A 25,285-nucleotide genomic window follows, 5' to 3' on the forward strand; every position below is an offset into this window, starting at 1 on the left:
CTCTCACTCTTCTCAGGTGTTTTTTACCTTTTTCATACTTGAGTTTTGTTCTCATTGAACGTTACTTATGAAAAAAAAAAAAGAAGTAGTGATTTGTATTTTCGGTTACAGGAGGTAAAATTTATATATACAAGTACAGGGACACATCAAGAATTTTACCCTGTGTTCTTTTGTGGAAAAAGAGGTCCAAGATTTCTTTATTGATTATAAACTCAATATGGAGTTGTTAGAGAAGTTAATGCAGATCAGGTGAATGAAATATAAGTGTAAATCAGATGTCAAAAAAAGAAATTACTTTATAAAAAAAGGGCACTGCTGAGTTATCCTGAGTCTCAATTTTAACTTTCCAGTAAAGCTGTATTTTACAGTATGGAAAGATTTTTTTAAAAATTATTTATTATTTTTTTTAATTGGCTGTTTTGGTGTGGCTTTTCAAGTGAATGAGCGCCACTGTAAAACATAGTGTTGCAGGGTTGTAGAAACAGTATACCGAGTCTCAATGCTAGGTGTCATGGGAGGGGAAAGGGATTTTATTTTAAAACAAAAGTGAAGCAAAAGAGATTTCATGTATTTGCATTCACATTCTTGCATCCGCACACTCTCAGACACCGAGTTGTGTGTGTCCAGGTGGTATTTCCAAGAGTCGCGTGCAGAGATGAGCATATCCAGGTAGTCTCTCCAGGAAGCCTTGCAATGGGAGGACAAGGGATGCCATCTGTTGAGTCCTTATGTCTCCTGGTTTCTTCCTAGCTTACCAACCATGTGCTGGTTTTGGGTCAGCCTTTTCTTTAGCCTTTAGGAGCTGAACATCTTTTGTCTCTCTAGCCTGTCCCATCTCTGTAAGTCATCAAGATTTACTCACTGTCCTTTTTCTCCTGACCCAGATGTCCTTAGAACCTGTGTGTAGATGTACTGGTACCTGGATGATCTCCTAATCTAGGTGCCATTCGTAAAGCTCTCTTCTGCTTTTTTGTCCCCCTGATGCTTCCCCATCCAGATATTCCCATTCATAACTATCTTCCCACTTCCATGACTGTTCTCTACACTGCATGGTTTACTCTATTTATATGAGGCCTCTGTAGCTACATTGTCCACACACGTCCATTTGTCAATCCAAAGTTACGAATTGTTAGCCAAGTACAAACAAATTTGAAAATGGAGCAGATGTCTTAAAGGCTGTTGCTGTATCAAAGGTGTTAGAAGTGCATCTTGGCTTTCATGTCTGGGTGAGATTCCTTGTTATGTCCCATCCACACATTAAGATGACTCTCACATTAAGATGAATGTACTGTTCATTTCTCTCTGTACCCTTCCCCAGGGAAGAGAACCTGAACACAGAGGTTAGGACAAAATGGGGTGAGTTCTAGACAGGTCTGTTGTCTCAACGGTGGTGCGAGATGCACCATGGAGCAGTTTAGCTGTACTGAACAGGAGTTACTCTTGTGAAAAGAACGGAAGACATGCAGACAAGATATATTAAAACCAGCCCTCCCAAGGAAGGAAAAAACAGCAATGTTTGTCAATTGTATATTCTGTTTATCAGTAACCTAAGCAGCCTAGCATATATGTGATGCTCATACATGTATATTAGTTGGGCAGTCAATGTTGCTTCAGCCTCAGGGTCCCACACGGTATTTTTTCACCACTAGGGGACTGGATTAGTATGGTGGTGCCAGTAGCCTTGCTCACTGAACGAAGAACAGGCATTCATGCAAAACCAGGCTTTATCAGTTCTGCTGCTTACACACAATGTATTTCTTTTTTAAAATTATCCTGTAACATTAATCAGTCTACAATTCAGATAGGTCTGAGACATGCATTGTTCTGTGCAAATATGAATCTTTTATGTTATGTGAAATACCTTCTGTAACTGAAATTCATGAATGTTCTCTTTGGAAGAGACTGGCTGCTAAATAAAAGTATTTTATTAGTAAATTAAAAATATTTTAGGGTCACTTTCTGAGTGTTCCAAAGCATTCTTTTCATTTTCAGGTTTCAGAAAGCCTTTGGATACCACTAGCACTTTTTGTAAAATGTGTACAATGTGTTCTGGTTAAAGAAAAATAAAATTAAAAAAAAAAGTACCTTAGGAGTGTATGCAGCAGCAGACCTCTTGTACTTCTGTCCTCTGTGTTCCTATAAAGCTCCTGTGTTTCAAGGACGGGAGATTATGTATAGTAGCACATCTTGGTTAACTGCAGTTTACATGACATTTGTTTGAAATGCTGCCTGGAAACTGTCATACTTAAAACACTGGTCTTAAGCTGAGGGATCAGGTCTGGTTCTTCTACCACCAAAATGGTAGTGAAAGAAACAGTGCCTGTTTACAGCTGGAAATAGCTGTGGCTGAAGAGATACAGCCCCGGAAAGATGTTATGGCATATTTTATTTCTATGGCAGATGCCTTTCAACAATGTACATAATGTAATTTTTAAAGCCCTTGGCTTATGAGATGTGTGTTTTGATGTTGTATTTCTGAGCTGATGGGTTCCCAGTACCGCTTCTGAAGGGCATTGGTAAGCAATTTTTTGATACAAAAAATTAGGATTGTTCTTTTGTGACTGAATGTACCTTACTAAAATTGAAACACTCGCAAGTATACTGAGACTTTCACAAAATAACTGTCTTCCTACAAATTGTTACTGCCTGCCTGTCTAAAACAGCTCAGTCAATTTACTTAGCAGTAAGATAGAGAAAATGAGTATGTAACTGACGTGCAGTTTTCAAGGTTTCTTCAGAGTTAATTTCTTCTCTTTTGTTTCAGGTTGCAACAGCAAATCTTGCATGGGCTTCAGTAGCAATACATCAAGTACAAGTAAGTGTGGATGGTTGGGGTTTTTTTTTCATTGTGTAACCCTTCTGCCAGAATTTGATTAGTAGGAACATGGATTATGGTCAAATTTAAATGGAGGTCACTACTAAAATATCGATTCAAGCACTTTTCCCTGAACCTGGGAAAAATACGCTAACATTTTTTGTGTTCATTGAGCTAGTTTTCCTCACTTGCAATGGTGGATCAAATATCTTAACAAACAGTATTTTTACTAAGGGAAAAAGAAACCTTAACAAGGTAGATAAATAGTGGTTAAAGCAGAATTATAATAACTTTGCAGTTTTTTTCTTGTAAGAAAGAAGGCAACTGCTAGGCCAACTGGTTGCTTTCCTCCTGCTTTGGTATTCAGTTTGAAATTATTAGGTGTTGCTGGCTAAGCCTGGTTTAAGCTATCCTTGCTAGCTGCTTCGTGGTCCTGTTACTTCTCCCACTAAGGATGCTTCATGCTGTCCCTAGCAGGGTGCTTAATGAAGCTCCTCCACACAGTGCAAGCTGCTCGAGCAAACCCCAGAAGCTTTGCTCGTAGCTTCTGTTACTTCAGCTCATAGAAGACGGTGACACTGGAGCTAAACATACTCTGTCAACTTTACAGAAGATGCTAAAATGGGTTCTTCTGTCAACTCACAGGAGGAAGTTCGTGACATTCTTTTTTTCAAGGTGGCTTTCACACACTTGGCAGAAGACTTGCACAAAGCTTCCTGCTTTTCTTTTCTAGACTCTAATATTTGCCACCTTGGTACTAGAAGTCATTGACTTTGTCTGGGATGGTCATTCACCCTGGCACATTTAGGCAGAATTAGCTGGTGTAGACTGTTGTACACTGGCAGAATTGCAATCGCATGCAGTTGTAGCTTCACTTTGTAAAAATGACTCTCTCTTTAACTGAGAAGTCTTTCACACCTAACAAAACAAAACATAGAAAGTTTAGTTTAAGCCTGTCCCGTGATCGTTTTCATTTTTCTCCCTTCTGCTAAGCAGAAGGCTTGCCCTTCCCAAGTTTTTGCCTGAGAAGAATGCAAGAGTTTTGATCTGGCCTTGGGCCATACCTACCAGACTCACAGCTAGGCTTTAGGAAGTAGCGTATATCAAGAAGTTGTACCTAGTTACTTAATTATATGCAAGAGTAAGGTTTGTGGATGTAGTTTGTCATATTTTGCATATTTATTTATATCTGCATTGCACAGATTAAAGAGAGTAGTTCTGAGTGGTATGTTATTGTGTAAAAGGTACAAACAGTAGAGGTTTGTTTTCTTTTTCTGACCTCAGTGCTTGCTCTAGTAATATACAGTTGTACAATTGTACTTTAGATACAGAGTATGCAATCAGGTGAAGTAAAATATGCTTCTAAAATATCGTATGCATACTATTTTTTTGTGTTCATATTCGTGCTGACTTCTCCCAAAGTTGAGCACATATCATCTGCTACTTAGCTTACTTAAACTTGCCTGATGTCAGTCTTCAGTAGTGTGTCCATGCTACTTTGCAACCTGGAAAAAAGTAGTAAAAGTATGGTAAGGAAGAAAGCAAACAAAATATTTGACATTTTCAGAAGAGCTGAGGGTCTGGATAAGGAGGTGTCAAGTTGGTTCCATAACCACGTTCAGTGGCAGCTTTTGAGACAGCATGAACAAGTGTAACAACCAACATCTTTCAAAGAGTCTTAAGAAAGATGTTACTTGCATTTGACAGGTTTAACTCAGCAGCTAGATAGCTAAGGTTGAAGCCCAGCACACAAATCCAGCTTTTAATTTTATACACTGCTGTAACATATGTATATCCTGGTAGTGGTATTTTTTTCATACACGTTAAATGGGTAGACTGCGTGACTTCGGTTTCCCTCTGACTTCAGTGTTCTGGAGCAAATGATAAAGTGATCTGTGCTTCCAGGTGTGCCGGGGCCTTGCCAAGCAGACTGAACTGAACGACTTCTTGCTTGATGTATCGAAGTAAGTCTGCTTTGCACTATAACCTCTTCAATTTATTTTGATAAGCTTTTCTAACGTGGCTTTTCCAACCTACCCATGTTTTACACTGTAGCTCACAAGAAGGCACACCTTGGAGGGTGGGCAAACTTCGGCACAGGGACAAGAACGAATGATGTGGATGGCAGTGGTGTATACCTGTTAAACTTTTTTTTCGGTGGTGGTGCAGAAGGAAATGTAACATCCAATTATACCGTACAGGATTTATTTAGTCTTTGCATGCGTTTTTTGTCTTTTTTCCCCTCTTCTGTCAGAGTTAAACATGTCCCTGTTTTGAGAAGTGACCAATAGGCTTGCCATCTCTTTTCATGGCCAATTTTAGAAGGTTTGAAAGGACTATGAAAAGTTAGTTAGCCTGCTTCACCTTCCCCCCGCTTTTTTGACATGTATGCATACACATACATATATGCCTAAGTATATGCACTTCAGGGATATATCCTTGAAGAATCAGGGCTGCCACAAAATTGTTCTTCCCCTGCGTTTTCTGGAGGCTCTGTTTTCATTTTCAAAGACTGTAACTGCATGTGGTATGTTTCCTTTTAATTTCTTGTCACAGTAAGTGCAAGATTAAATTGAAAACACAGTGAAGAGTATGAAAACTTGGGCTTAGACTTGGAAAGTCAGTTTAGTGTCTTAGGTGATATGCTCTTCCTTCATCCCTTTTTCTTTGTTGCTGCTATTAGCATCTTTAAATAGTAGAGATAGCCAATAAATTAAAAGACAAACCAGAGTTGTACTTTTGGTAAATCACAGTCTGGGGTGTTTAACAGTGTTTTATCAAACTAATTGGTTGAAGAATTTTTAAGTGAATCATAAAGGACTGACAATACTTTGGAAAAATGAGATGTCTTGGATTTTTGCTGTTACAAACACTTCCATGGGTTGTGATGAACAATTCTCAAACTGGTGAGATTAGAGGACATCCAAGATTCCTATGCCTTTGCTAGGAATGTACGCAGCTGAGTCAACCTGGCTGGAATGGGGAGTGATACACCGCAGGGAGGAGTCTACCCCTTACAAGGAGGGCAAGCTGGTTGTATCCAGATATTTTTCCTTAGCTTTTTTCCTCAGGGATGACCTTTTTTTTTTTTTAATTTCGGTTTAGGTTCAGAGTGTGTCTCCCCAAGGGCGTTCTCATTGTTCCCTTGCCAGAACCCACTTCCTGCAACGTCTTGCACCGTTATGTTCCTTTCCAGAGTGCTTTTATGTTGCTAACATCTGTACTGAGCTGGTTTACCAGGGAACTCTGGATTAATCTACCCAAATTTATGGGCTGGCAATTTGTTATCTTGGTACATAGTACTGAGATTGTTTTAAAGAACTTTGTGATTATTTTAAATTTTTAAGATAAAAATTACAATAAATACTGCAAATATTTAATATGTATTTCTGTAAGACAATACCTCTCATACAGCATTATCAGTTGCTAGAATTGTTCAGTTTTAACAACAAACCCCCCCTGTGTTTTGAGCCACAAAATTGGGATATCATTTAATAACAACTTTATGAACTTCATGCAGGTAAAGACTTGCACTAGCAAGAAAGTAATTAGTTTCCTCTTAGAAATGGTCTGTACCTTTTCTTACGTGGAAAGAGGGTTTCCTATTCAGTGAGGAAATTGTTAGCATGCAATGTCACTGGGACATGTTCTGTAACATTTTAGAAAGGGCATAGTATGCAGTGCTCCACCTCTTCATGTCCCTGACAATGTAAGACTAGGGTATTATATATTTCCTTTCCCCTAGACCCAAACAAAACTGAGCTGTGTATATGTTCAAGGCCATGGGATAATGTCTTTCTGTCTGCTGGGAACATTGTAATCCAAGGGTTATTAAGACTTGGCATGTGAAAGATTTAGACTTCTTTTACTAATAAGTTTGACCTTTATTTTTCAATGTTCTTGACTGTCCTTGGACAGTTTCCACTTTGCTGTGAAACTGAGATACTTTTTTTGTTTGTTTGTTTTTAAGTCACAAGATCAGTCTTTTTCTGCAACTTCAACATGCTACACCTGGGTTGATAGAGAAGACTCATTAAGAGTTTTATAAATTGTTGCCTTTTAAATATTGTTAAAGGTTGGATAATATGAGGTGAATTTAGCTACAATACATAGTTTTCATTAGTTCTCAGTACACAGTCCTCTATGCATAAACCTAATGAGACATTTTGAAAGCATGTAGGTAATATATATCAGCAATGGAAAAAAATCTCTTTTTTTTTTTTTTTTTTTTTTTTTAATCTTTTGGATTGCTGTTCTTTTCCGTTTTACTTCTCCTTTTAAAATTTTCGGTGTGTAAAGGGTGCCAAAGCATTTTGATACATTCTTGGTGTTGCTCAGCAGGGGCCTATTCAATCCATGGCAGGCAATCTTTGGTAGTCTTTTCCTTTTCTACGGAGAAAATTCTACATATTACAGAGAATATTCTACAATTCCATCATTGTAAAATAATGGCTTAAAGGAACAGAGCTGGGACCATTTCGCAATTCCCTTGTGCTGTAGCACGCCAGCCAGTAATTTTCAAGGTGCAGAGGTTTGTCCTCACCTATTTGGGCTCCACGGTTAAGCAGTTGTGAAACAAGAGCCCATGACAGCCGTTTGAGAAGTGTTTGACTAAATGCCAATATTTACTGACTTCTCTTTTTCTGCAGAACGTATTTTGATAATATAGTTGCAATAGATTCTCTACTTGAACATATAATGGTAAGTTGACTTCTTCACTTCTGTAGTTTATTAGTCTTAGTTATTAAACTGCTTCCTTGAAGTAAGACATTACATCATTGAAATATTTGAGCTGTTAATAATGGACACTTAATGCAAACAGTCTCTATATGGAAGAAGGTGGCAAAGGTCAGCTTGATTTTTCATTGTCGCAACAACTTTGTTTCTCGGCTTTCATAAGTAATGAAACGTGATTGTCTCTCTGAACTGAATAGTTACTATTGCGTTTTAGAGAAGGTGTGGAAATTGTAACAGAAAGGCTTCTGCTTTTCTTTTTATTTCAGCTTGTTGTATTGATTTTTTTTTTCTAAATTCAATTTGCTACATGCTGCAAAATGCTTCTGAAGAAGTTGTAGTCTGTAGCAGGACTAGAGATCAAGCATAACTCATAGAGTATTTGTTCCAGTTGCTGAATGAGATGTGCAACACATGACATCCCTTTTTCTTTGCAAAAGTCTTTACACCCATAACTAGAGTGACAGTCAGTCAATGTTTTATAAAAACCACTAAAGTCAAGTCGAGAAACAGATTATAGTTTTCTGAATCAATTTTGAATTCAGAATTATTTCCTGAATAGTGTTTACATATATATGGACTGGTTGTTCGTAGCATGTTTTAAATGTTTGATATATGAATTATGCTTTTGAGCTTTAGGCACATTCATGGCATACTGCAGTTCTTTTTCCTGAATGTAAATCTTAATCAGGTCTGTGATACTATTATTTCAATTTGTGTATTCAAAAAATTACTCTCCAACAGTACTTCAATACTTGCTCCAAATTTCAAAGTGATATTCTTAGCTAGATTATTCAAAGACAACAAACTTAGAATGCAAACAATATTAAAGTGGTTTTATTTAGAAACTTGAATTAGTAATGGAAAATATTCTGCAGTGCTTGTCTTATTCTAGTTAGTACACAGTCAAGAATTCTGCACATAGGACACATTTCTGAACATTGACTTTTCCAATTTAAATGAACTCCTTAAAAATAGCTTAACATTTAAAAGAACTGGTGTAATATAACATATGGCATTGAGAACAAATATTGATATTCTTCCCTGTTCTTCCCTGTGAATAGAGGTCTGGTGGAGAACACAATTGGCAGTAAAATATGCTTACTCTTTCATCTTCTTTTTCAACACTTGGCTGCATCATGATTCTGCATTTTAACCTGCGGAGATGTTTCATACTCAGCTTCCTTTGTAAGCTGTAGCAGTCGGCTGTTTCTTGGGCCAATTAATTGCATTATATGTTGAATTACATTTATTGCCATTTTATGGGAGTGTGATTTTATCATTATGTGCCTTATTCTGTGTCTCACAGTAAGAAAAGAGTGGAACTCAATTTCACCTCACTACTTCACCCTTTGGTGATTGCACTTAAAGTTTGATTTGTTCCTGTAATAATAAAGAAAAAAGTACAGGCATTTTAGCATTCTTTTCATTAAAATCCCTCAGCAAAGTTAATAGTATAAGGGTGTTTTGAATATAGATGCAAGGAGGGGAAGCAGAAGTTCAAGTTGCCTTGCAAATTTTCTTACCAGTATGCTTGAGTAGTTACAAGCAACCTACCCAAAAGGTGGTCCCTGGCCTCCTTATTGACAATGCAAAGCATACCTTTTGTACTGATAGTCCCCTTCAGCCACTGGCCTGGATTTGAACTAGGGCTTTAGGGAAGTAAGACTTTCTCATCCTATTAACTGTTTCTCTCAATTAGTAGTGTTTAAGCAGTTATTTTTGAAAAGCATGAGTCGTGACCAAGGTAAGTTCTTGAGTCATATGCATTAGAACACAGAAGTTAATTGTATAAAATCAACACTGTGCTGTTGATTTTATAAAGAAATCTGATACAACTTCAGAATAGGTGTGGAGAAGCATTTACTAGACCCCTTGTCCTTTTTGGCACAGTTTCTATTCACTCTGTTTTGAGCAAAGGAATAAACGGTGTGAGTGGTCGAGATCTTTAAACTTCTTAATGCTCTAAGTGGGAAATATTTCACAAAAGTTACCTCTTAGCTTGCAGTCTCCCTGACTTTCGACTGCTCTGATGGAGCAAATGGAGTAGAAAGCAACAGAATCATTCCAGCCACCGATTCTGTCGGTACAGGAGGGGCCTCCAAGTTCTGTAGAGTTGGTCTAGATGGTTTCTGTGCAGTTCCCGTTACACAGCTCACGTGACATGGAATTAGTCTCCTGACTAATGATTTATTGTCTGAGAGGTTTTTTCTGCCAAAGTCTAATGTTTATCTATTTACATTAATATGAAATCAAATATTTTAGGTTTTTGGCTTTATTTTTGAAAGACAAGCGAGAAGGGAGGGGAGTTCATTCATATGGAAGTCTCAAGAATTCTTAAGACACGCCACCTGCATGCATTGCATGCCAAGATGTAGTCAGCCTCTTTCTGTGGCTGAATGACTGGATAGCTATTATATACAATTTTAAAATTTAAGCAAGATCCACCTGAGATCATGCGCTACCATGCAGTTACTATACTTTCTGAGGAGATAAGAAACATAGGATGCATATCTGAATCGGACAGAGCAGGTTCTTGAACCTGAGTATATGGCATCTGAAGTTCACCCAGTGATCCTCATTTGACTTTGGTTCACTCTTTCCTATTGCTCTCAGAAAACCCATCGTGTGTCTGAGAAACATTTCAGTGAAGAGCTGCCGTGTTCCCGGGACAAGATTCTGTTCTGACAATCAGTGCTGGCTGGCAGTTAGTTTTGCTAAGATAAAACTAGTTGGTTCAAAGTATGGTAGAGACCATGCAAGTCTGTTGCTGTAGTGTGGTACTTTCTTGACTAGGTGTGGTACCTTGTGGGCTTTGGTTAGTTCCTGTAGAACTACGAAGTCTCAGCTTTTGTGCAAGAACTGTCCCTAGCATCAGGAGGGTGCAGCCATTTCGTATACTACTGCACAGGGCAATCCATAGTGACACTTCTAATATTCCCTATTTGTTCATTGTTATGTATTACAGGTGCATTTAGCTTTTTTAGAAACAAACACTAGCCTCTCTGTTATGTCTGTCTTTGCCAGATATTCAATACCAATATATTTTGCATTGAATATAAAGACAAAAGGCCAAAAATGTTCTTAAGTCTTGCTATATCCTGTCTATTTAAAGTCAGGTAAAGGTGAATAATACCTAAACTATCTAAGGAGGAAAGGTACCATTTTGAAAAACAGTGTAATAGAAAAGCCTCTTCCCTTACAGCAAACATTCAAGCCTCTAAAGATATTCCCCCATTTCTCAAAGAGTACACTCTAATTTACAAAAAAAATATTGAATAAAAGACATCCTTTCATTTTGAATTGTATCCTAAAAGATTGCTGTGAAGGTGGATGCTACTTCAAACAGATTTTCATACCGGATAATTTCTCAACACTTTTATCTTCTAGGGACCTACATTTTTATCAGACAATGACTAAACATAATCTAACGCAGGACCGTTAACTCTAATGTGTTTTTTTTTGTCTATAGATATATGCAAAAAACCTGGTGAATGCAGATAGGTGTGCACTCTTCCAGGTTGACCACAAAAATAAGGAGCTGTATTCAGACCTTTTTGATATTGGAGAAGAAAACGATGGGAAACCTGTCTTCAAGAAGACCAAAGAAATAAGGTAAGGGTAGCTAGCAGAAGAATGCGGTTTCATTATAACTACGGATGTGCAGGCATTTTGTTACCCAGTCTCTGTGCCTACCTGCAGGTACCCTGACAATACTTGTCATACTGTGATATCATTCCCACCAGGACCCGCCTCCAGAAGGTAGTACTTCTGGGAATGACATTGCAGTGCCATCGAAACAACGTCTCTGAAGCTATAACGTCACTCCTGGAAATGCCGTCTTCCGGAGGCGGTCCTTTTGGAAATCATGTTGGGAAAAAAACAGAGGTGTTCTGAGGTAGGTAAAGGTGCAGGTAAAGGTGCACCTAATCCATAGTCTGCCAGTATGGGACTTTTTTTCCCAAGAGGGTTCCCAAGAGGAATTGAAATTTGTGCGATTCAAGCACATCCAAAGCAAGGAAATCACAACTTGTACTTCTTGCGGATGGATTAGGTGTGTGTAGAATCTAGTACGGACTGGTCACTGGTTTTGAAGATTTCAAGTCCAGTAATTTAGTTTTACTTGTTCTCATGTGAATGTAGAGTATTTTCAAACTTCTAAATAATTGTGATTCTGAAGTATGCTTGAATTTGAAATTTGAAAATTTGAAAATGCATAGGGGCTTGTAACGAATACATAGGATTCTCTGCCTAAAATTGGTGTGTATTTCTGCTTCATGTCACAAGTACCTAATTTTTACACATATGCAAGTTTTTTTAATGAAAGAGGCAGAAGAACAAAGTCAATATAACATTTTTCACTCTTCAAAAATTATGAATCCTTAATAGATACAGATTGAGATTTTCAAAGGCACACAGGTTTTAAACCTGCAGCTTCTTAAAAAGAAAGAAATGCATGACTAAATATCATGCACTAAAATTTTGTTAAAATACTCAGCATAGATTTTTCTCAGATTTTTTTTTTTTTCATTTCCTTCTTATACTTTTAAAGTTTTAGGCCAATATGAGATGTGATTCATGTCTTCACTTAGAATCCTTTAGACAAACTTACTCCCACCTACTACATTGTGTGAGTGAGAATGGAAGGAGTCAAAATTGGTGCGATTCAAATACTGACAAGCAAGGAGGTGGTGTAAATTAAAGAAGGTGGCCTGCTTTAACATGTATTTTCATACTCCTTCTTGGTAATTGTTTTTTTTGCTTATATCTTTCTGTCTTTTCTGTATGAAAATTATTGAAATGTTGACTCTGTGTGCGAGGCTGTGAGCCATTTCATGGGTGCTGTATACTGAAAGAGAAGTACAACTTAAATATCTGTAAGAAAGTGTGACTGAGTCAGTCATCAGGAAGGAGCTTTAAGTTGGTGTGATGTACATATCATAACAGGCAGCAGAAGAAACTAGCTTAAAGTCAGGTGTGCAGGGTGAAATCCTGTCACCTTTGTCACTAACTTCAGTGTGGGCAGGATACTACCCAGGTACATTTAGATTTGCAATTGTTCCACATGTGATTCTTTCTACTTATTTTTTTCCACAAATTCTTTTGTGCTTGTATGTCATAACTGTTTTACGTCGATGAATTGAAAATTATTTCCTTACAAGACAGACTTGTAGATTTGTCTGATTCGACCCCAGAATATATTTGTTGTGTTTAACTTTCTTGTGGTGGTGAAGCGATGCAGTTAGTACCATGGCATTGTTTGCACATAATGAGATGAAACAAGCTGGTTATTCTGAAGTGGCAAACGCATATAATGTTTAGCTTTGAAATTTCCACTGGTCTTTTTCCTGCTACCCGAAGAAACAAGCTCTATATGGCCTATGATGTGTCTAAAGAAACAATGAATATGTAAAAGTGATGATAATGTCATGTTTATTAGGCATAACCCCCAGGGTTATTGAAGACTTTGAATTTTTGTCATTAAAATGGTCATATTATGGCATCTTTTCTATTAAGCTATGTAGTTATATAAAATGTTTTCAGAAAGTATCTATTAGCATGTGCTTTTTTCTTTTATTATTTACTACTAGTTGTTGTCTTGTAAGATTTTTCTCCTAAAAGCATCAAAATTACGCTGGTTGGGAACAAATACCCATTACCGTGCCCAAGACAGACTCCACTGGAAAAATGTTTTTCCAGACAGTTCATATTGTGGCTAACACACATTTTTATTTCCTACAGATTTTCTATAGAAAAAGGAATAGCTGGTCAAGTGGCAAGAACAGGAGAGGTCCTTAACATCCCTGATGCCTATGCAGATCCACGCTTTAACAGGTACGATGTTACTCATGGGAGGGGAAGATAGCTTACCAAACCTTTTACTGAAATTTACTACTTAAATTTCGTATTAGAATGCATTTGTGGAGCTGTGATCCTCTGATAGGGAGACAACAAGATACAATTAAAAGTATTATTTTTAGCAAATAGAATTATAAAGGAGAAAAATTTAGTTATTTTTCCTGCTATGGAACTTTGCCCAGTTAGGTAGGCTGGTGCTGATTTTCTTTATTAGCCTCCCTGCAATCTGATTAGTTTCAGAGGAGAAAAAAAAGTTCACTAACAAATAGCATGCCTAAGTACCTGAATGTATTCTTTAATTTTATGAATAAGCTGACTGTACATTTGAGGAAGGATTAATTCCTTATCTTGCAAATGGAGATTAAAGGGTTGAAAAGTTTTTTCTAAATATGACACTGTAGATGGAAATATTTGAGAGCTTTGGAGGTGAACTTCTTGCAGGTACTAATTACATCTACTTTAAAACTACTTACTATATTGTACATCAACATTTCTGAGAATCAAGGAATATAAGTTAATTAATAATATTAACTTTTTTCTTTTTTTCCTTTCCCTTTTCTGACTCTCTAGAGAAGTAGACCTCTACACAGGCTACACAACCAGAAATATCCTGTGCATGCCTATTGTAAGCCGAGGAAGCGTAATAGGTGTTGTGCAGATGGTGAACAAAATAAGTGGAAGTGCCTTCTCTAAAACTGATGAGAACAACTTTAAAATGTTTGCAGTCTTTTGTGCTTTAGCCTTACACTGTGCTAATGTAAGTTTTATTTACAGTTTTGTAAGCTGTTTGTTATAATGAGAAGACTTAGAATCCTACTTAAGGATTTTGATGTTCCAGATTATTAAAGTGATTCATAAGCCTGTTTTGTTGAATTAACAAGGAAACTGGAATCATTGAATCCTTTGCTGAATAATTGTATTTTAAGAGGATGATAGAGATTCATTTGATGCTTTCTGAAATAATTGTACTCTGGATACATCAATTTCGTGTAGCTAAACTGAGGGATGCTCTCAAATGTGAATGATATCTGTCTGTCTTTGCTTTTCCATTAGAAAGTATGATTCTTATTTACTTTTATAAATTCAGGTCACATGTTTTACAAATTCAACTGGGGGATGGGGATGTTATGTATTCTCTTGATTCCATATGCTTAATATTCAACGATACCAATTTATACATTTATATGCTGTCCTATATACTCATAATTATCCATGCTTCTAGATAAGAGTGGATAGCCTTTTTTGTTTTCAAAGCCTTTATCATCACAAAAATTACTATTCCTGTAGGAAACATAAGCAATTTAATGATCATTGCTATACAAGTATAAAAATGCAATAACTGCAATAAAAATGCAATGCAGAAGAAATGTGTCATATTCATGGGAGGTAAGATACAATGCAATGCCAGTTAAGCCTGATGATTTACATTAAGCCATTTTACCAACATCATGCTGTCGGTATACTGGGGCAGCAAATTTTACTAACAATTACTTAAACTTGTTCCACCTGACTCAGGGCAAGTAGAAAGGCCTGCATATAAATGAAACTTGGGACTATGCAATCACTCAGTTGTGTGTGAGTTCACTCTTTTTAGATGATGAATGTTACCATTCAGGGCATGCTGCTCCATATTATCTTTACTAGTAAAATTGTTGTGTCCTCACTTGTTTACAAACCATGCCATGTCTGCAATAGCTGTCCGAACCTCTCAATAATTAACTGCACTTATTTTTCACATTTATTGCATAGTAATGTAAGTGTGATAAACATCTCATGTACTTTTTACTGGGTATAGGTAGCAGTTATTTGTACCAATTAATAGCTGAATTCATGCAGTGGCACAAAATATGAATCATGCCCTGTTAACAGTTTTCATTCTGTTAGCGTATTGGCAGGGACTGAGCTCCTTTTCTAACTCCTGAACTTTGATTCTTTTTCTTGTGAGAACTAAAATGCAGTGAAAAATTAGCCAAGCCTTAGATGTTTACCCAAGTGAGTAGATGCAGAATGATGTGATAGAAGGCCCAGTTTTCCTGAAGTACTGAATTTCATATAATCTGTCGCTTTTCTAATGCATGAAGTTGAGCAGCCAAAAACACTAATGTTTTTGCAGATGTGTATTTTAAGAATAAGTGCTTGAATACAGGAAAGAAATGTTTTTTCCTTTATTAAAATTTCACATTCATGAATGACTTCTCTTTTTCAGATGTACCACAGAATTCGCCATTCAGAGTGTATTTACCGTGTAACGATGGAGAAGCTATCCTACCACAGTGTTTGTACAGCAGAAGAGTGGCAAAACCTCATGCACTGTACACTGCCTCCACATATTTATAAAGAAATTGAACTGTAAGTATTTTCCTCATATAGCGACAGCTGCATCTTGTATCAGTCCATGAAAAAGATTTCCCCCCCCCCACCCTAGGCGTAGCGGAGGGTTTTGTAGGAAGCACTTTTATTATTGAACTATCCCAAAATCATAGGCGTTTATCTCTGGCTTTCTTATACTTAGTTACACTTAATGACCTGTGAACAAAATTTATCTATCAAAGGTGTAAAATAATACCTACTCGGAATGGTAGCATATTCCTCGGGCATGGGTAGCTACAGTAGTTGCTTTAAGCATTAGTTTATGTCTAATGATTGTAGACATGTGCTTGCTTTCTGATAGTCCCAAGTCACTAACAGCTCAGAGCCAGAGAGGAGACTGAGCTGGAGCATCAGTAGTTAAGACCAAATGCATGCTCTCATCCCCTTGTACCTGTTTTAGAATAAAAGATTCAGTTCATTCCTGGGATCTTCTGAGTTGTGTGGGTTTTAATTTGGGTTTTGGGATTTGGTTTGGGGGTTTTTTTTGGTGTGTGTGTTTTGTGCATCTGCTTGTGTTTCTTGAAGGAGGGGAAAATGGATACAGATCTCCAGACTTCTGAAGATAATTAGGGTTATGAATCCCAGGTGCTAGAGTTTAGAGTTACAGCCTAAATTTGGAGGAGGACTTCCCATCCAGCCTCTTAGGCTTTCTTTGAAATAATTCAGTTACTTTCAGCTCTCAAGGATCTGCTGTGTGCTGAAGATGTTCAGATGCTCTATCTGTATTTTACCAGTCAGTCCCCACTCAGAGTCATCTGATTTTTTAGTCACCATTTTTGGCCCAGGACAATAAATTCTACTGTAGTAACCAGGTGCCTAAAATCGGAAGTCTATGATATCGAGTCACCAAATCTAAGTTGTCTTTGTAAACCTGATCTCCAGAGCTTGTTCACTCCCGTCAAGCGCTGAGCACTGTAGCCGTGAGCGAGCAAAGCGTGCAAGCGTATGCTTAACAGGGGCTGCTTACAGCTAAAGTTCATTACATGCTGAAGTGATTTGCTTGAATGCCAGAGTATTAGCAGCTTGAAGGATTACACCCTAACAGAAGCTTATTCTCTGCAATACAATTTCTTGTGCTTTGTTAGATGATATTATATAACCCACCTCCTCAGCAAAAATTACTCCTACTTGCAAAGATGACAGGTTTCATGCTAAATTATATTAACATCCTTTAGTTCGAGCAATCTGAATACATTTAACCATTTTCCAAGCGGTTCAGCTACCTTCAGCTCTCTTGCACCTGCTGCGCTGTTCAGTATGCCACATACGTGCAAGCGTTTAGCTGGGGTCGGTGGAAAGTAAATAGAAGACTTGCAGCACGGCAGGTGCAAGGAAAGGGGTTAATTAATAATCGAAGGACAAACAGTGCTGCTGAGCAGGTCCCTAATATTAGGCCTAAACGTTGATATTGGGAGAGAGGAGAAGTCATCAGCTAATGAAACATAAAAAGAATGCAGCATTAAATGTTTGATTTTTAACGTTTGGGCTTAATTTCTATTAGCCAGTAAAGGTTGATTTTTTTTTTTTTCCTGTCAAAACTAGAGTGAGTCTCACCGCATTCATGACAGAAATTACTGAAAAAAGGCTAGTAAATACATTATTAGAGACACCATCTTTACAATTCCTGAGAGGCAAGTCTGGAATATTTTAGGAATGCCTGTAAAGCTCTCATCATCCCCGTAGAAGAAAGATTTTTTTACATTAAGCAATGGATTCTTAAATAAAGATTTATGTTTCTATTAACTAAACAAAGCCGAAGGCTAACCAAAGGCTAGCGGTTGTACTTGATGATCTTAAGAGTCTTTTTCAACCTAAATGATTCTGTGATTCTATGAGCATAGTTTTGTTGGCCTTAGCAGAAATATGTTAACTTACATTGCTGGAAAATAGAGCCTGTAAAGTCAGTTTTCTGTGTATATACAGAAACAAGTGAATGCTGTCAGATATATGTTAGCCTAGTCGTTTTCACCTTGGTTTTAGATGCTTTTGTCCTTACTAAGTTGAAACTTTCTTCTTAGATACCACTTTGATATCAGTCCGTATGAGGATGTCTGGCCTGCCATTTTTGTCTACATGGTTCACCAGTCCTGTGGGACAGCCTGGTATGAAGTACCTGATTTATTGCTTTAATTCTGTTATTTATGTGTTTGTTTATTAGGAAATTTTGAGACCATTCTTTTCTAATTCAAGGTCTTCTTTTCCTTGGGGGTTATTTACTATGTCTGGTCTGTACAGGGCTGTAATAGGCAGGCTGGATTTCTTGTTCCAGTTTCTTGGTCTTCAGTTAATAAAATTTGGGAACAGCCAGGTAAAAGAACTCATGATATCATCCAAACAGTCATCCTTCCAATATGTAGAAGTATTGTTTGGTTCTGAGATGAGATTGCTTTTCAGACAAGAGAGGGTGAAGATACTACAGGCACTCTTGCCAAAAAGGAGAGAAGGTCCATGAATACTGGTTTCTCAAATACATAGCTGCTGAAATTAATATAGTATATGGTTAAAATAATCCAAGGTTAGCTCTTATCTTGCTAAATGAATTAGTTATTGGCATCATTGTGCATTAATTATGGAAGTGAATGATTTTCAAATGAAATGTTTCATTTATTGTCCTTTCTCTCAGTGTCCATTATCATTACTAAGATCAGTAGTCTCTTGGCTAAGTATGTCCCATTGCTAAAAGAAAGGAGCTGCTCCGAATTATAGAAAAAATCTACAGATGGACAATTGAAAGGGGAGGTATCTCCCTGCAAAAAGGAGCAACATTTGGGAAACGTTTGCTGGGGACTGTTTCATCTTAGTAACTGGATGAACCTGCATGCCCTCAAAGCATACAGGGTCTTTCTCATGACTTCTTCAGGGTCTTTCTCATGACTTCTTCAATACAATTCTTAATACAGTTCTCTACTACTCAGTGTAGTTAGCATGTTTCTGTTCCTGACTGAATAGCTGTGGATGCAGGACTGGGGTTCAGATTTTCAGCTAAGTTCTGTTTTTTTCCCTTTCTGTCTCCCAGTCTCTTTCTTTCAAGGTGTAACTTTGATGGGAAAGAATTGATTTCTACTTGACGTTTTTCAAATGAGTCTCAGCTTTCACATATAAAGTTAAAGAAACAAAAGTGAGGAAAATATTTGAAAAGGAGGCTGTTGGGACTGGACTTGTGTTTAATTTCTGAAAGAACAAAACTTCTCAACCCTCTGAAACAAGTACAGCTATTCTAAGACTAAAATTTGATTTTTAAAGTATCAAGGAGTAAGGTTGTGCCTTTAAATATACACCTATGTAATGTATAACTGTCCTGTCCAGGGAGGATTTTGGACAAAAATCTGTGATATTACTACATTTTCTTTCCTCTCATGAAGAAATTATCTTTTACCACTTCAATCAAGTATATAAAATACAGCAGTGGAGGAAGTAATAGTATTCTACGTTGAGGTATCATTGATAATGATTTTCCCTTTGGCTACAACCATTCTATCCCATAGTAACCATTGAGTTGATATTGGATGTAGATGGAAGTGACTGTTGTGATATTCTGAACTATGATGTACTATTTTAAACAGTAGTTCTAACGATTGTTCTAGACCTGTCTGACTTAACTCTCTAGAATTAAAAAAGAAAGCCTAAAGTTTTTTTGAAAGACAGTATGCCTCCATTTTTACTAATGTCAGACTAAGGCTAAGAAGAATGACCTTGCTCAGCATACAACCATAGAAATATGTTTTTCTATCTAACTGGCTCCATATAGCGGATGTATTTACATTTTCACATGTAGATCACAGACATTCAACTTTGTTTTCTCAGCCCACATGTAGTGCAAAACTAGAACATTAATACTGCTTCCCTGAGATACCTAAGAAATTATCAAAACATGGAACTTAAAAAAAAGTCAAACCACAGTAACGGGAAAAAATGAGAATAAGAGAAAACTGATCTGTTATGAGGGAAAAAGTCAGTGACTTGGGACTCTGGCATCTTCTGTTCAGTTCTGGGCTCAAGTGTAATATTCCCTTTTCACCACAGGCAGCTCAGATTAGGTACTTTAGAAAATTTTACCTGATATCTAATCTGTGCTTGAATTTCCCATCTGTAAACAAAATGTATTCAGCTTTCCTTTCAAAGGAACATTGGTAGAAAAAGATCTATTAAAGATTGTGCAGAGCTGTGGTACTACAGAATATGAACTCCCTCGGAGGTGTTTTTGGTGAGCACATAAGCCAAACTTAACAATTACTTTATTACTGCTTTTTATTATTACCTTAGTGAAAATACTCTTGATCATAAATTCATTTTGCTTGTCTATCTTAACAGCAAAAATATAAAAAAAATTCTTTAAGAAATAATCCCCTAAATGCTGTAAATGTGGGGCATCTTCATGGTTGACCAGCAATTACTTAGCAAAATATTGTTTGTTCAAAAATGAAGAAACAGTGAAACGTGAATTTCCGTTCATTCGCCCAAACTGGAAGAAAAATCTTAAAGTCTTGGAAAAAAGTAAAATCTTCTTCTTTTCATGGTGTCAGTATGTCTAGTATCTCAACTTCTTTTATTCAAAACAATTTATGCATTTGGCGTTTGACTGAAATTTTAATTTAAACAGGATTATTTCTTCAGTGTCAGTTGCTTAAAACCCCTAATTTTCTGGTTTGATCACAAATGATGTTTTCAAATTGTCCGTTAGATGCCGAGTTTCAGTATTTGACAGGTTGAATAGATAACGATTTAAAGAAACCACGCTTCAAGTTTCTGGGAGTGAGGAGGGTTATGCAATTGTGTTGCCTGAGCTGGATAGCTTGACTTATGTTCCAGAACTTTACAGATTAAACTAAGAGCATTGTCGTGTATCCATGGTCCTCTGTCCTTGCCAAAACTTGAATGACTCTTGTAATCAACAAGTCTTCTGCAATGAGAGTCAATCCTAGCAAGAAGAGTAAATCAAAGAGCATCTTTTCTCCTCTGTTGGTTATTTTCCCATTCTTCTTTCTTGTCTCTGACCAAGTTAATTTCTTTCTAGCTTTGAACTTGAAAAGCTATGCCGATTTACTATGTCTGTAAAGAAGAATTATCGCCGTGTGCCCTACCACAACTGGAAGCATGCAGTTACCGTTGCACATTGCATGTATGCCATACTTCAGAACAACCAGGGGCTTTTCACTGATCTAGAGGTAGGTGAGATGATTGTATCAGTTACTAGACCTTATCAGAGGTATCAGCCATCGCAGAAGTACATTTTCTGTGCAAAACTCTATTTTGCTGTCAGCTTGGGCAGAGCGTGTATAAAGGTCCCCACAGAGGAACGGGTGTGAGTAGAAAGCTTGAGGAAGGAGAATTATTCAGATTCCTAATCCTAGTGTTTCCTTCACGTTTTTCAGGTCTGCCCACTGAAGAAGCACTAGCAGATTTGCTATAAGTCCATGTCCACGTTTTGAGGTTCTCCCTGCCCACTTACAACCACAGTCTTTATTTTAATTATTTAACTAACTGTCGGATCTGTACTGAGGGGAGGGAAACACCCTGGATCGTGAACCCTGTGAGGTCTGGGTAATCCTGAATAGGAGGACAAGGGTTACAGAGGTGGTTGACATATGTGAGTAAAGGAGATGAGTAGAAAGAATGGAAGGAAAACAGTTGTCCAAATGTGCTAGTTCACTGATTAACTTTTATTGTACAACAGTTTTCCTTAGCATGCGTGTACATATTTTGAAGATAAATGCATAGTGTTTAAAAAAAATCAGGAAAAAAATACTTTGGATAGATCACTAACTGCTGAAGTTATAACAATAGAATGGAAGGCTTAGAATGGTTAAATGTTAATATACACTACGAAGAACTGTCAGTTGTTTTTTTTTCTGAATTATGGTAGGTGCAACTGGGAGTGCTGTCTATTCTTAATACTACCTGAAACTTCTGACTGGGAGAACCTGTTTTCAGTTGTGTATAACTTCGCCAAACACTAGCCATTTGGGCTGTAATTTTCCAAGCTCCGTGACTTTCTCAAGCTGATTCATTTGGGGAAATTTCAGCCAAAATTGTTTGGCTCTTATAAAGAAACGTGCTAGGAGAAATCAAGTTTTTGTTCAGTGTATAAGAGTAAAATAGACTTTGGTGATCTTTCAGTTGAAAAGGTCTAGTTTATTCTGCTGTAAAGCATGGACTTGAAAATTGACACTGAAATAGGAAAGTGGCATTTGCCAGGCATATGCTGAAAGTTGGCAAAGCTATACAAGTTTGAAAAAATCAGTATTCCTTTAACAACAAAAATCTGTGGATTGCAGCTTCAGGGAATATTTCAAGCTCTCATAACATTCAGTACTAACCAAGTAGTAAGGCCCATCTTTTTGGAGGCACAGAGTAAGAAAGACGGAGAGCAAAAGAGGCAGCTGTTCAGAGAGATGGAAACAGTCTTTGTTCCCTGCCAAAGTCCAGGCAGCCTTCACCGGTTTGAATGCCTTACCCCAGTCGATGTTCCAGCTCTTTCTAGCAGTCTCCTTTCTTGAGACTGGAGATGAATCCAAAAAGAATACAGGAAACTGCTGAAGGCAAGTTTGGGTAACTAGGATGGGCTGGTCTCGGGTGAGGGATGATGACATGAACCTCGATAGACTTAGAGATGGGAAGAGAAGTATGAAACACTGCAGAGGGGGCTGTGATCTAGAGACCAATAGACGCAGCAGTTGGCAGTGGTCAAAGAGTTGGGATCCAAGCAGGGACAATATGTACAAGGTCAAGGACACTGGGATTAGGCATTGTATAATCCTGAAGGACTGACACAAGGCTGACTTTCTGGGACATGGAGAGTGGGACAAGGTAGACAGAACCATCTGGTACAAGGGACAGACTGATCAGAACTGTAAGACTGGAAAAAACACAGGCTGTAAAGGACGCAACAGGAGAATGAAACTTGCGGGGGAAGGACAGAAGAACTTACGCCCACTAGATCTAATGTAGCACGAAGGATTCTGAGACTCATCTTTCTTTTGCTGTCAGAGACTGCTTTTCAAGTCTATTGGTTACACATCTTGCCCCTCCTGATAGTAGTGAAAAGGGGATACCACCTTCCTGCAGCTGTTACTGCACAACTTCAAGTAATATAGATGTGTGTGATGTTCTCAGGGTTCCACTCATGCTGAGGATCTGTGTGGACGTGTGTTGCTGCATCTTCTGTTTTACCATGTGCTTTTTAAAAATGCACTTCACAAGATGCAATATTGAAAAGACATCATTAAAAATAAAAGTGAAGGATTTAAAATAAAAGCGAAGGTCTCAAAATCAGAAATACATTTCAGGTTGCTACAACCTGAGTTCTGCACATTGTATATTTGTGATAAAATCTTTATCATCATTGTTTGTTATTTTTCCACACAATCATGTGCCTCTTAGTAGAGTATACAGGTTGAATGTTGCTCACTTAATAATCAGTATTCTTTTTCTGCTTCATTTTATAGCCTTATCCTTGTTTACTGAACACTCATCAGAACCATGTATAAGACAGAGCTGTTAAGTCTATAAAGACAGTTTCGTGATACTCCATGCTGACAGTGACTGCTTCACAAACATTAATGAATGTGTTTTCAAAACACACTTGCTGTGTGAAAAACTTTTGCTAGTGTTCACGTATTTTGTGTGTTGAAAGACAGATTTCAGGGACTCCATTTCTTCAGGATATTAAGAGTGAATTAAATGAAAAAATCAGTTTCACCTAGGCAGCTTGGTCAGTGTCTCCGAGGAGTGTTACGGAGGCAGGTCTAGCATCAGACTTTGGCACAGCTGCCTTGACCAGGAGATCATACATCTTACGTATTTCCTCTCCCTCAGTAACTGCACTTTTTATTTTTTAATAAACATGGTAAGAATTCAGTGGATGACCAGGCTATCTGTTTAAAACTCAGATTTCTTCCTGAAGCAGAATCCCTCCAATAGTATGTGATTGTGCAACATTTTTTTTTTTTAATTCATAATATATAAGAGGTTTGAATTACAACTTGTCTGAGAATTTTAATTCAGCATGTCCTCACTTTTGTGTTTCTCACAATATTAAGGATGTTTCTCCATGTGCTTTTTGAAGGCTGTGTAAGCATAGTGCAACTTTTACAGTATTTTGGGAAGAGAGTGACATCTAGGGGCAGGAAAGACATCTTACTTTTCATGTTTCTCTCAATTTTTTTTGTAGCGAAAAGGTCTTTTAGTTGCATGCCTGTGTCATGACCTGGATCACAGAGGTTACAGCAACAGCTATCTTCAGAAATTTGATCACCCCTTAGCTGCTCTCTATTCCACGTCAACAATGGAACAGCATCACTTCTCGCAGACTGTGTCCATCCTGCAGGTAGGATTATTGAATTTGTGTCTTCTGTGCAGTAGAGTCCAGTGGTGGAAATAGGAGTCACATCATGACCCAGTAGATTTCTGAAGCATGCTTAATTTTATTTCTGGATTGTAGTGCTCATTTAGAAGAGTGGGAGATTTATTACAGCAAGCCGGGTTCCCCAATTAGCAACCCAAGCATTCAATAATAGTGCAAAACATAGCTTTTCCAAAATCTTGATATTATAAAAAATACTGTGTATTTGAAGGTCTTTGCTTATGGCCTGCCTTTGGAGCTTTTAGCTTCTGGGTCAATTAGGGTTTTTCCTATAACCACGTGGAATAGGAATTTTAAAAATGAAAAATTAGTTTCTCACTTACTTAGATATTTCCAGCATAATGTGCTTCAACAAAGTCTTCAATCATCCTGAAATTCTGAATAAAAGCTCAAGTACTGGCAAAAGTTTGCATGAGAAGCTTGAAAACCTGCTGTAATAAATTCCATGAACAGTAAATGTGTGGCATGAAGGAGGAAATGTTAATTTTGCACGCATGAAAAGTTTAAACTTGTTTCATTATGTTATCGTGTGCTTTTTTGTTATTCAGCAATTTGAAATTAAAAAAAAAACTGAGCAAGGTAATATTCTATGAAAGAGAGTTCCTAATACGAGGTAATGTGTCCATATGTTTAATGAATAGAAAGCTACAAGAAAGCATGCAGACGCATTTTGGGAAATCCAAGTGTGCTACTGACACACAGATATTTTCTCATCAGTGAAAATTTTTTTCATGCTCAATTAGAAGAGTGAGAACTCTCACCTATGAAACCACTGCCAGTCCGTAACATATTTGTGCTCACTGGTTTTAGTTTACCATGCACATGCTCTATGCACAACCTTACTATGCTACTGCGCCACTAATTCGTTGTTAACTTTTCTTTCTTTCTGGTCTTTCAGGGGGAAGATATTTATTTTCTTAAATATCTAATCACCTTTTAGGAAAAATACATATTCTGTATTGTATTCAGAAGTACATCTTGTGATTATGGTTTTAGGTATCATATACATTTCATCAGAGAATGGAAGCTTTATCTCTGAATGCTCCTCCATGTAGGAGGGTGTAATTGAATCCTTCAGTGGTGGTATGGCATTAGATTTTTAGTATTCATTCTTCATGTGAGTTTGTGCACAGTGAGCAGGTTCC

At 37.4% G+C, this 25,285-nt stretch overlaps 1 protein-coding gene across 3 annotated transcripts in view; it reads left to right on the forward strand.

Annotated features, from left to right (window-relative positions):
* PDE10A (phosphodiesterase 10A) overlaps window positions 1–25,285 on the forward strand; it is a 193,835-nt gene that overhangs the window by 144,599 nt on the left and 23,951 nt on the right. For all 3 annotated transcript variants that reach the window (XM_069786883.1, XM_069786881.1, XM_069786882.1), the window contains 10 exons: window positions 2,765–2,815; window positions 4,721–4,779; window positions 7,465–7,516; window positions 11,022–11,164; window positions 13,292–13,384; window positions 13,979–14,165; window positions 15,615–15,757; window positions 17,797–17,880; window positions 20,793–20,943; window positions 23,949–24,104. In XM_069786883.1, the coding sequence (XP_069642984.1) occupies window positions 2,765–2,815; window positions 4,721–4,779; window positions 7,465–7,516; window positions 11,022–11,164; window positions 13,292–13,384; window positions 13,979–14,165; window positions 15,615–15,757; window positions 17,797–17,880; window positions 20,793–20,943; window positions 23,949–24,104 (1,119 nt within the window). The remainder of the gene's footprint in view (window positions 1–2,764; window positions 2,816–4,720; window positions 4,780–7,464; window positions 7,517–11,021; window positions 11,165–13,291; window positions 13,385–13,978; window positions 14,166–15,614; window positions 15,758–17,796; window positions 17,881–20,792; window positions 20,944–23,948; window positions 24,105–25,285) is intronic.

The sequence above is a fragment of the Haliaeetus albicilla genome, chromosome 7 (assembly GCF_947461875.1).
Source record: "Haliaeetus albicilla chromosome 7, bHalAlb1.1, whole genome shotgun sequence".
Taxonomy (NCBI): domain Eukaryota; kingdom Metazoa; phylum Chordata; class Aves; order Accipitriformes; family Accipitridae; genus Haliaeetus; species Haliaeetus albicilla.